At 37.7% G+C, this 12,823-nt stretch overlaps 2 protein-coding genes across 13 annotated transcripts in view; one reads left to right on the forward strand and one right to left on the reverse strand.

The window, feature by feature from the left end:
* Positions 1 to 5,688, forward strand: part of TIAM2 (TIAM Rac1 associated GEF 2) — a 165,477-nt gene extending 159,789 nt beyond the window's left edge. For 9 of the 10 annotated variants that reach the window (XM_062640865.1, XM_062640864.1, XM_062640867.1 and 6 more), the window contains 5 exons: positions 990 to 1,048; positions 1,884 to 1,989; positions 2,740 to 2,827; positions 3,393 to 3,547; positions 4,412 to 5,688. In XM_062640865.1, the coding sequence (XP_062496849.1) occupies positions 990 to 1,048; positions 1,884 to 1,989; positions 2,740 to 2,827; positions 3,393 to 3,547; positions 4,412 to 5,064 (1,061 nt within the window). In that variant the 3' untranslated portion in view covers positions 5,065 to 5,688. The other variant, XM_062640870.1, reaches the window with a different exon arrangement.
* Positions 5,619 to 12,823, reverse strand: part of TFB1M (transcription factor B1, mitochondrial) — a 28,919-nt gene continuing 21,714 nt past the window's right edge. For all 3 annotated transcript variants that reach the window (XM_062640883.1, XM_062640882.1, XM_062640884.1), the window contains 2 exons: positions 9,160 to 9,287; positions 5,619 to 6,564 (listed from right to left, as the gene is read on the reverse strand). In XM_062640883.1, the coding sequence (XP_062496867.1) occupies positions 6,315 to 6,564; positions 9,160 to 9,287 (378 nt within the window). In that variant the 3' untranslated portion in view covers positions 5,619 to 6,314. The remainder of the gene's footprint in view (positions 6,565 to 9,159; positions 9,288 to 12,823) is intronic.

Below are 12,823 nucleotides of genomic sequence, written 5' to 3' on the forward strand. Positions count from 1 at the left end.
GTAACTACATGTCAGATTCCTTGGATAAGCTGCTTGATGATCTGTGTATGCCAGACACTTCCCAGAAGGACACATATGAATGAAAGGACTCCGGCCTGATGCTTAGCTTAAGACTGATCATCTGCCACTTGGGAAACCAAATTTTATTCTCACTTTAAATCTTATGTGGGTAGCTTAGAAAATGTACCTAATATGGAACTGACGGAAACTGACAAGCTCTAGGGTTAATGCTGTGCTTGCTATGGTTGTATCCAGGCTTCATGTAGGGATGACAACTGCGTATCATCATCCCTCTCTCCTCTTCCACTGGAAGGAAACATGGCTGCACAAGCAGAGCTATACTGTCCTAAAGTCCAATCTGGACTCTGGTACTGTTCTGTAGAGCTCCCTGCAGCTTCAATGCCCCCATGTTTCTGTTCCTCCTTAAAGCTGAGAGAGAACATGTCCCTGCCTCCCTGGAAGCTGAAAGATTAGGTAACATTAGTAAGCCACTCCAGTCAGATGTTGTGGAAGCCAGAGAATTCCTGCAGATGGAAAAGTAGAAATTGAGATGTTTGAGTTTCCAACAAAACAAATGCTGAACTGCAGGAAGAACAGACTTAGTGTCCTTTTACATGGCATTCCCTTGTTGTATAGGCCTTTCTGATTGCAAAAAAGGAAATCTGAACTTTTACCTAACCTACATCTGCTGTATTTGTTTATGTAAAGACTTACAGGAGACAAGTTGCTGCTGATTTCAGAATAAATGTGCAGAATGGCTTAATCCTAAATGTTCAGACAAAATCTGAGGAAATAATACTGCCATTGCATGAACAAGTGTAGGATGAAAAACCTAGTTGTCATTTTAATGCAGGGCAGGTGCTTTAAAATCCATTTGCTTATCTCATCCTTCACATTCCAATGACTACAACAAACAGCTTCTCTGAGACAATATTTTCATTGAATATTACACCTGTAATTAAGTTTTCCTTTTCTGATTTCTTTTTTAGTTTTTAAGAGGGCTGTAATACTGGTGTATAAGGAGAACTACAAACTGAAAAAGAAAATGGTAAGTCAGGTATCAGTGGCGGTGGTGGGTGTTTAAGCACAGGATCCTACTGCAGTGTGCGATGCACAATACCAGCATTGAAGGGGGAGTGACTGTGATGACACCACCTTCCTTTACTAGGCTGGAATTTTACCTATCACAGCCAGAACAAGTGCATCAGTATCTGTGTACCCATACATTTTTTTTTTTTTTGTTACTTAGTAAGCAGCAGCATCTTAACAAGCTGCATGAGCCCCATTTTAGTTTTGTCAGGTGGAATATGAAACATTGCCATGTAGGAATCATTGGCATTTATAATGCCCTCCTTAACACAGTGCATAGGATAAAAACCTCTGTTTATAGACACTTGATCACCCTGGAAGGGAAGGAAAAGGGGCATTATAAACATAACCTCCTCTGTCCCCCATTTAAAAAACTGGAATGCTGAAGTCAAGTAGCAGGTTGCATATTCTGAGTACCAGTGGTGAAGTACTGCACCAAGATTATCATAACAGACGGAGGGGCTCTAAAAGTAGCAGCAGCAGCTACATGATTAATGTATTCGGCTAATCAACAGTCTGCAGGTTCCTTCATGGAAGGCTTGTTCACTAGTAGTACTTATATGCAAAGTATTATTTTTATCCATTAAAACCAAGTGCTTTTAGAAGTTGAAGCAATTACAAATTCCAAATGTTGTGTCTATCACCATTTCAGCTACATTTGCAAGCACATATTAAGGTAGCAAAGTCTAATGAATTTAGTTTCTCTTCAGAGGCAGGTCTTCAAGAGTAATTAAAAAAAAACACCCAGGTTTTTTACTTCTTGGAAATATCCTTGATTGTTTTTCTTTTTGCAGCCTACTAATGTTCGTGCTGTACATAATTATGGTGACTTGGATCCATTTAAATTTCGTTGGTTGATTCCTTTATCTGCTCTTCAAGTTCGACTGGGGAACACAGCAGGTAATCCCCTTGGTCTGAATACTTTAGGATTGAATGCTTTTCTGGGATTTTGTAATACTGTTTCTTCCATACATCTTTCTGGAGCCTCTGGAAACAGGCAGGTGCGGAGAAAATACCATCTGCTGTTGTGTCTTGCACAGCAGGGGAGCTTGATACATTAACAGACTTTCTTCATTTGGTATGTTGGGTTCTTCCACAAGTTCAGGAAGATGCAACATGATGTAAAGGAATGACAGAAGATACCATGAACAGAAGGTGATTTACCATGGTTGATGTCCTGGTGACGCCCTTACACTGTGTGTGGGCCAACCCTTCTGTTTTTCCACGTGGGAAACATGACTGTAATTTGTGGTAGTAGAGGGCTGCGCTTTTATTCTCCCTTTGAGTTGATCTTTATGATCCTATCCAGTTCTGTATCTTCTGTAAAAGGTGATACTAGGTATTTAGAGAAAAATTCAATGCTTTGCGCACCTTGGAGCAGGTGCTTAAGGCTGGAAAGCAGCAAAAAGCAGTAAGAATGGGGAAAGCAACTCTCCAAGCAAGCACCTTTTAAAGGGAGCGCTAGGCTGCTGCAACAGGAGAGTTCAAGAGACCTTCCTTTGGGTTCCATCTTGGGTGAGGTTTTCTGTGGATCCACCCATGGCTATGTTAACACCACCTTCAGGAAGTGAAGGAGCTCTACACTCATCTTTCTAATGACAAAAGGTTTTGTGAAATATATACAGAAATAATGTTTTCTTCCATGTGCAGGAACAGAGAACAGCTGTATCTGGGAACTGATTCACACCAAGTCAGAACTGGAAGGCAGGCCAGAAACAATTTTTCAGTTGTGTAGCAGGTAAGTTTTACATGAAGGTTGTATTCAATGAATCATATTAATGGAATTAAAAAAATTATATATATCTTCCCCTGCCATGACCCTGGCCTCAGCACTTCCAGTGCATCTCTCCTTGAATCCAGGCACTATGTCAGCGTTTAACTGCATAAAGTGTAGCAGTTTGAAATTAGAGGGAATTTGGCATAGTGATCCAGTGTCAGAAATCTGCACAGACCTATGATCGTAAGTTCCAGTGTGAAATGGGAAAAGTAACTGTTTTATCAGATTCTCAGTTGCTTAGCAGAAATTACATTCTGACAAAGGCCACTTAATGGGTGATCCCTTGGTATAAAGTTACCTTTTGGGCTGTCTGCCTAAGGGGAAGTAACTAAGATCTTGAAGTGTGTGAAATGCCTAATAAGACATAAAGATGTTAGCTGCAAAACCACTCCTAAAGCAAGTTACTGACAAACCCCACTGCACTAAAGCATGTCAGCAGAAAGAAGGCAAGCAAACTTTATCCCAGTAGTGTCTTCTTCAGAGGGGAAAATTAAGTAAGAAGTTATGTGTTTCCTTAAACTTGCAGTGACTGTGAGAACAAGACTAACATTGTGAAGGTGATCCGTTCTATTTTGCGGGAGAATTTCAGACGCCACATAAAATGTGAGCTACCACTGGAGAAAACAAGTAAAGAGCGCCTTGTTCCACTCAAGAACCGTGTACCTGCAACAGCCAAACTGGGTAAGAAAGAAATGTGTTCTCAAAGTGAAAAATGGAGTCTGTTCTCCAGCACTGGCAGAAGGTTTGTAATTATTACCATGACTCTAGTGTGTCATTGTAGAATTTCACCACCACCCAGTGCATGGCAAAGGCTAAAGGAGATAAGCAGGCTTTCAATCCCCCCACAGCTGTGCTGTGTCATTAGCTCTCTTAAGGGAAGACTTAACAAGGCCCAAATTAATTGTGCTGGGAAGAAAGAGACTCCTTTGGCATGCAGTATTAGTGTTCTTTCCTCTGGGTTCCCTTTTGTAACTCAGCCCTGATAACATTTAGAGCTAAAACAACTGGCAAAAGGCAGAAGTCTTGCTTCTTTCAGTGCACTAAACTGGCATCCCAGCAGATACCCTAATTGAGTACAGGCTTTAAACATTTTGGTTAAATGAGAACCTACTAATATTTCAAGTTTGCCATCTGATCAGTTGTCTATAAAATCCCCTTAACATCACAGGAACCAGGACAGCTCAGCCTCCACCTATAATCTGGCTCTCCAGTGCTTGCAGTGCCTGAATCCATCTTGCTTTCCTGCATAAGTGTATAAAACATTACTACAATTTTTGGAAGATTTTGTATATAGTCCACATGAAGGCGAGCATAGAGCCCTGGGGTAGGTGGAATGAAAACTCTATGGGATCGCACTGTATGATATGGGCAAAGGAACTTTTTTAAAAAAACTAACAAAGCAGCAAAGAATGCTGCCACATCCAACCTGGGATGATTATCAAATGAGACTATGTACACTGTAATTGTAAGTGGGTGATTGAGACAAACAGTATAACCAGCTGATGTTCTGCTGCAAAAATAAACCTGTCTTTTTCTTCTGCACAGCTTCCACGAGGTCCTTGAAGGTACTGAAGAATTCATCCAGTAGTGAGTGGAACGGTGATCCAGGGAAGGGCACTTTCCAGGACTCCGATGAGTGCAGCCTGAGCAGTAGTACTCAGAGCAGCAGCTGCCACACCACGGAGAGCATACAGGAGCCCAAAAATTCATCTCATGATAAGCACGTACAGAGCTGTGCGTCTGACTTTTCTAATGTTCTTGTCAAAGAATCTGATATTCTCAGTGATGATGATGATGACGATGCCTATCGAAACCTAAAGAAGGGCAGCCCTACAAAAGACATTGAAATACAGTTCCAACGGCTGAAAATTTCAGAGGAGCCAAGTACTGACTCTGAACGGGATCAGGCTGCTGAAAATGAAGAAGGAGATGGCTTTGAGACAGGAGACATGCGTGAGCACCCAAAGCTCGTGCGTGGCCATTTCTGCCCAGTGAAGAGAAAAGTAAACAGCACAAAGCGCAACAAGGGAACTTTAATGGCAATGCAAGAACACCACGAGTCCCTCGACAGTCACTCTGATGCTGCAAATCTAGATCTGAACTCTATTTTGGAAAGAGAATTTAGTGTCCAGAGTTTAACATCTGTAGTTAATGAGGACTGTTTTTATGAAGCTGCGGAGAGGCATGGGAAATCCTAGCTTTCTAGCACTATATTTAAAATATTCATTTGAAGTCCGCATAAAATTCAACAAACCTATTTTGCTTTAAAACTAGTAAATTTATGGAAGCTGCAGGAAAACTTCTCTCTGATTTTGTGCACTAAGACATTTTTCCACAAAAACAGCTGTAAAGGATTCTTAAGTTATTTTAATTTATTGTGGTTCAAAAATAGATTAAGTTAGCCAAGGTCTGTAAATTAGTTCATCCCTTTCAAGCAGTTATTAAGATGATGTAGTATTCCAGGGGAGGGGAAGGATGGCCTCATTAGTAGATTAAGTAAGAAATGTGGAAAAGGTGCTAGCGAGTGGCAAAAGGGTTTACAATGGGAAGCAGCATTGCAAAATGAATTTTTCAATACCTTGGGCATTTTAGTTCTTTCGTTTTAATTTTTGCTTTATTTAAAGCAGAATTAAGTTATTTTTAATGTGTTTTAGTGCACAATAGTGCAAGAATTTCATTTTTGTAAGTTTCAAGATGCTGTTTATACTTTATACATATGTGTAAATACAAAAACAAAGCTTGGCCTGTAATCTTTTATTTGACTGTATTTTTTGTTTTCTATACCAGCCTGTACAGTAAAAGACAAGTAAGTATTGTACTTAGCCATGTTCTCTACTTTTTATCATGCTGCTTTTCCCTAGTTGGAGCTTTAAATCCCAAATTCTTTGCTTTTGCATAAATGAGAAGAGTATTAGCAGACCTTGAGTCAGTCTGTGCACTTTACCCTCCTGTAAGCCCGTCACTTGAGTATATTTATACAGGAATTTTGGCTTTTGTTTTTTTCAGTTACCCTGGACAGTAGGCTGTTCCAGGATAAAAAGAGCACAAAACACCAAATACTGTCTACATGCTGAAGTATGAAAAGTATTTTTTCTTACATTTTAATAATGCACTTTTGTTCATATAGAACTCAGTTATTTCGGAAGCATCCCAACTTAATTACATGTCTTACAACATACCTTGTTCTCAGTATGTGTTCTAGCCATTCCCCTGAAGTAAAAAAGACCCGTAGGCACCTTGTAACTGGACTATCTTTTCACTTTTGTCTGCAGCTGAATGGAATGAATAAATAAAATGGGAAAGCCCTTTCTCTCCACCACTTTCTCAAAAGTAATTCTTCCAACCCTGCAGAGATGCAGGAATATATAAGCCTCCTTTTACTGAATCAACACCTCTAGATTAAGGAGCTAAAACTAATAAAAAAACCAGTCTGCTGCAATTACAGCTGTTACAGCTCATTTTCCTCTTCAGTCTCTTCAGTACTTTTAAGTAATTTTCTTGTCTTCTTTTCCTTTAATTCTTCTCTATAATTGTACACAAAAAGGCTAGAGTCTTCATCACACATTTTCCTGTATGTATTGCACAGATTTCTAAATTGCGACATGGAGAGCTGAAAAGGACGCAGAGTTGGATCAACATTTGCTGTCATCATCAGCTGTTCTGTTCTTTTCAAACGTCCACTTTCAGGAAACAAGGTCCTAAAAGGTGTGGGGAGAAGACAATCAAATTCAGAGTTCAGACAGACAATTCAGTTTCCTTTAAGAGTAACAGAATCCTTTTAAGAACGTACTTAATAGTAAACCTATATTAAGTATGTAATTCTTTTAGCTTTAGCACTCAATATAGATCATTATCTAAGCAAATGGAAATATGTAAGGGCCCTTTTTCTGCAAATTATGACAATATAGAAAAGCATATACATACATTGTATGTTAATGTTAACATACAGGAACAAACATGCATGTGTTTAAAGGGAGCTCTGCGTACAGATAGATACAGCCACAGAGTTAGAATTCACCTCATAATCAGAGAGCAACAACAGATTAAACTGGAAAACAGATCAGATCCAAACCATATGACCTTCATGGTAAGTAAGTGTTTTATTCCAATGGGAAAAATATTATCACTTGTCATTAATACTATAATTCTAATGCCAGAAAAAAAAAAGCCAAGGAGGAGGAAAGGAATATTTAATTATCATTCACTTGGAGTATGTGCTAGGAGTCCTAGATTTTGTCACTGTTCATCAGTTAATCATCTACTCTATTGCCAGATGCATTAGCACCTCTCACAAGTTCCCTAAATTTCAATGAATAGTATTAGTTCGAGTAATTTTAATGTCTCATAAAAATGCATACTACAAAATGCAAACTACTGAAAGTACTGGCTCTTATTAGCAGTAGCTCTCAGTCTACAATGGGTCAGGAAGGCAGAAAATTTGCACATGGTTGATGTGTATGTCTCAATTTTCAAATGATCTGCCTCTATCATACATACCTAAGACCTAAAAATGCTATGCACCTAATACATTAACACACCCACAGCCCTAGCTGTGTTTCACAGGTTGACTGGACAAGCTACTCAAAATGTTTTCTACAAGTAAGTGATAGGTGGCTCTTGGTGAGCAGATGGAATACAAAGTCAAGAAAGGGTTTAAAATGACAAGAGAAGGATAGAACTTCTAGAAATAACCTGATTTCAGGTATGGGCTACTCCAGGCCTTTGTCAAAAATGTCTCCATTACTTCAGCATCTAGGGCAACAAGGTTAAAATGGACCAATCCTTATTTTGATATCGATCCTTAACTCACTCTCTTTGATTTGCTAGTTAAAAGAGGTATCTGAAGCCAAAAATGTTTAATCACCTTTTATATACAGAACCATCTTATAAATGTCCACGAACAGCAACTTGAGCTATATTACATTTCTTTGTGGATTTAACAGCTTTATACACTATGTCTATCTTGGATCCCAGAATTTACACACAAATATCAACTGATTCTATTACCCTGGTTTTGTACAGTGTATGTGATGCATAGGTAGACAAATACCTTATAATGAACTCAGACTTACTACACACCCAAAATGTGCTATTTTTTTCAAGTCTTCAAGCTGAAGAATAAGAGGACTGTATTTCTTAGCTGCACACTAGGACTAAAGCACAAGTTGCTATGGGATATGTGATGTGCAAAAGTTCAGGCTCTGGCTCCTTGCCTCAAAAAAAACAAACCCATTGAGCAGTTAGTAGCCATTTGAGATTAGTTGTGTTTTTTTTTTCTAACTTTGCCAAATATATTCTACATAAAGTAGATATGCTGACTGCACATGCCTTCTGCTTACACTGTCAACTGAAATGAGAAAAACCCCAACAAAATAAAAAATCCAAACCACCATCCTGTAAATCAAACTCATCTAGAGATTGACTACATCATTTTCTAACTACCTCAAACCTTAACACAGGTAAATTAATACTCATTTTAGATCCAGTGTCTGCCTCCATTACATCAATGGCATTTACTACTTCAAGGAAAAAAATAACAGCCCCACAAAATTTCTATAATCACCTTTAAAATAGTGATAGTTAAGGCCTGTAGTTCCATAAGGTGGCATCCTACCTAACTGGACTACATGAGGGCCAAGACCATGCCCAGTAACATTCAGCTAGCCCACCCAGCAACAGCACACCTCTAGTCCTAACAGCAGCTCTCTCCTACATTCTACAATGCTGAATGCTGGGTTTTTCCCATACCAAGCCAGACACGTGGCCATGCTGGAGTTTTAACAGGATCCTTGGTGAAGAGACTGCAGGTTTCTCACATCACTTAGAGAACCTAGTAAATTCCCTCAGTAAACCTAGGGATTTTTAAAGTGTCAGTAAGAACTCCATACAAGGGCAAGCACAGAAAGAATTTAACCTTTTGACATTAACCCCAAATAAGTAAAATTTCCCACAGGTGATACTCTCCCTGTTCATGGGTTCTGAATTTTGACACTTTCATTTTGTAACTCAACCAAAAAATGCCATAGTTTTTGTTGTTTGCTTCTTTCCAAGACATAAATTATCAGTAATTTATCCTAGTAATTTTAACAACTTGAATTACACTAACAATAATTACTACATAATTACAGCAGAGATTCATCTCATACTTTGCCTCCAGAAATTATTCAGAAATGGAAAATCTGATAAACTATGATGACAAATTTAAAATGGGAGGAATAAAATCAAATGTATAGCTACAAGTGCCGATGCATTTTCAAAACCAGTATCTGAGACACTATCATAAGAGATCTTACTCAAGTCCACGGAAGCAGTATTTTCTTCTAAACTGAAAAACACTTTGAACCACTTTTTCTACGAGTTCAAATGGCTGCTCTATCTTTGGTTGCACCAGTGGAGTGAAATGCACCACAGCCACATCCACCTATATGGAAAAGAAAGAGAAATTTGAGTATATATTCCTCTGAGACACATTATTTCTATGTTAACCAGCTAGACTTCAGGAAACAGGCAGAACATAGGAAGACATTATTGTGACAGTTAACGTAACTGCAGTGACAAATGTCATGGTATTTGAATATAAAAATTCAGCTCAAATTTCACGGCCCTACAGAATTTTAGTCGTACTTATCTACATATTTCCAATTAGTTCATATGCCATTAATACTCAGTACCTTTTTCCCCATGGCTCTTCCTCAATCTAGAACAACTTCCATGTAATCTGTAAAGTAATTAGCACTCTGTTCTTCAAATCCTTCCACAAGATAATTCTGACATGATACACAAATTAGGCAATATTTGATATACAGGCTGAAGGGCAGCTGGAGAAAATTGGTATTATAATTAGAAATCAAACCCATTCCCTATATGTTTTCTGTTGCTCTAGGGCTTTTTTTCAAATGTAAGCCAAGGAATTAAGTTTTCAGCATACTAAGAGTGTAAAATTCTTGTCCATTTAAAGGAATGGTAGGTTAAAATAAGTTTGCACCCATTTTAAGTGACCACACAACTCTATTTATAGTGTGTATCACAGTTCATCCAAAATTATATTGAAATAATTCTACAAAGATCTTTTTCAACTGTTTTATTTTTTATAGTTCTAAAATCAGCTCTGTTCACAAAATAGTTACTTTCCCTGTGTCTGAAAACATATATATATAAACCCCCAAAATATGTATATATGTCATGCAGTTATAGAGATACTGTATTACACAAAGATGCCCTAAATTCAGACTTCTGTATTAAAAAAATAGAGGCTGTGCTAAAAATCCACTTCTGCACAACACCGAGTAAAGCAGTTTGCCTTCCATACTAGATATTAACAACAATATAAATGAAAAATTCCTGTGAAGAAGGACACTGACAATTTATATGATTTCTACAAGTACTAGTGCTGTATGACTACAAAATTTTTAAGTTCCAGACTTTTAAAAATATTCAGTTTCTTATTAAAAATGTCTGCTCGTATGATGGACAAAAAATAATCCATCTTTTTAAAAGGTCTGAAAGCCAATATTGTCATTTATGGAACAGTCTATGTCACATTAAACTGAAGACGTGCTTGTTCTGGGTGAAATGAGACATATATACACCTTTTGTTCTAAGCACACTCTCAGTGTACCAATTGTTTGAGAAAACCCATAGCAAAAGAATACTTCAAAAAAAGTAAGGTGTTTTTTTCTACTGCTTTAACCAAAACTGCTCTAAGTTTGTGGAGGGTTTTAAAATCAATTAAATAGTAGTAACCTCTGATGTGGACATATTCTTCTGGCACAAAAGTGCCATCCATCCATGTTGTACTTTCAGTGGAAACAGCTCAGCTGTCAAGTACATCCATCCGCTACAACTATTTCAACAGCAGAGGTATTGTATTTGCTTTCAACAGAAATGATTAAATTCAAACAAGTTTCTTCACATAGACAGAACTTATGAAGCTAAATGAAAATACTGGCTAGGAAAAGGAAATAACCACTGATTAACGGTGCTGATGAAAAAAACTACAGTGAGTTTCCAGTATCAGCAGTGCTAACCTAAGTACATGTTGCAGATAATGCTTTTTTTTCTGTTTTTCCACCCTTTCTGAAAGCTAGAGCTAAGAATAAGATAGGAAAAAAAACCCATAAATTATTAAAATGTAATGACACAAGAACTTATTTAAAAACTATGTAACAAAGAAAATGTGACATATGGAATCTGCAGTGAAAGACACATAAACTTGTTTTCCAAAGCAGTTTCTGAATTTCTGAAGTGCCGATAGTTTCTACCTTTGCCACAGGTTGCGGATACCTGTCAGGGAGACCACAAGAAGACAACAAAACCTTGTGCTGACACTGAGGCAGAACAGGGCAAATACATATTTCACATAACCAACCAGCTGTTTTCACAGACATACTGAAGGCTTTCATACACATATGTATATGTTTACCTATGCTTTAGTCAAGAAATGAAACAAAGTATTTTCTCCACAAAATCAGGGATAAGAAAACAACCAGAAAGATCTTTTGAGACCTCAGTTTTGCAGAACTGCTCACAGGTGATATATGAGGTTTCTCCGAGAGCTGGAGCTGCACCTTTAACAAAAATTTCTGAAGAACTAAAAAAAAGAACACCATCTACATGCAGTGTACAGTTTAACAGAAAAACAGCTCAATTTGTAATCTCAAGGCCAGTGGGCAATAATTTCTGCTTCTGAAACAAAACACAGCACTTTTCAGCATTTGTTCCATTATAAACGCTGTTTTCTTTGGACCCCAGGAAAGCTGCCTGGTTACTATAGTAACAGATACAGGGGGAAAGCTTTTTGCTTGTAATTGGCCACTCCTTTAAAATTATACACGCTATTTTTCTCTAAGCTTTTTAATATGCATAGAGTAGAATTATGAAAGCCAACAGAGTACACAACAGCATATATTAATTTGCTAATAATTTTACCAGTAAAACTTTTCTTTTTCACCCTACCAAGTATGTCAGACATATTTACAAAACAATACTCAATTCTCACAACATAATGAATATGAATATTACTCAACTGATATACCCTGAACTGTCAGTAGTATGGCAATTATTCTCCCCTTGCTGGCTTAAGGTAACTGGACATTGAAAGTTTACGTTCTAGTAGGGTAGGAAGAACACAATTTAATTCAGAGAAGTCTGCTGCCTTACTGGTGAAACCAACACTATAAATCAGAATAAGCTTAAACGAGGCAATTTTTACTTAATAATTCTTGACAAATAAGGGTCTCATGATGGGCAATACATGTATCTTGCAACAGGGCTGTATTAAAAGAAACCCAAAGATCCTTTTTCAAGCTACAATTTCCTCACAGGGAACTGAAACCTAAGCAGCATATTACAACTTCATTAAAACAGACTGCTTGAGATCTTATTAAGACACTTCTAAGCAAGCACTCTCACAAGCTAAATGCTCAGTACCAGAATTTTATCTACTACAGATAAATGTTACATCTAACACCACATATGTGTACCTCTTAGCAACCTTGTTCTGATCCAAAGGCTTCATTTTGGTTCACTTTTCAGCAGAAAATAACTGTGCCACTACACTAACAGCAATAATCTAATTCCTCTGTAAGAATAGCTTTGTAATTAGTCCATTCATACTAGGATCACAAACAGGATCACAGGAAGCTAAAAGTCAGGTGCAGAACCCATGTGTATATATCACTGCTGCAGTCGGCAAGATTTTTCTCCTAACTTCTTGATTTAACACAGCAAATTGTCAAGGACGCTTCTTTGATGTGCTGCAGTTACCACACAAGCCTTTCTAGCAGCTTTATCCTTTCATCCTTTTATACAGATGCATACAAAGGTAGTATGTTATAGAATGACCTACAGAAGGCTAAGGCTACCAAGGATAAGCAAAAAGTGTACTTAATAGAAATGCCCTGCTGTTCCAATTACAAGTTAAAATAAATTGCATAGTTCTTTCCCAGGAAATTTAAA

Source organism: Pezoporus occidentalis, unplaced genomic scaffold (genome assembly GCF_034315485.1).
Source record: "Pezoporus occidentalis ecotype Australia unplaced genomic scaffold, CSIRO_AGI_Poc_V1 ctg67, whole genome shotgun sequence".
In the NCBI taxonomy this organism is placed as follows: domain Eukaryota; kingdom Metazoa; phylum Chordata; class Aves; order Psittaciformes; family Psittacidae; genus Pezoporus; species Pezoporus occidentalis.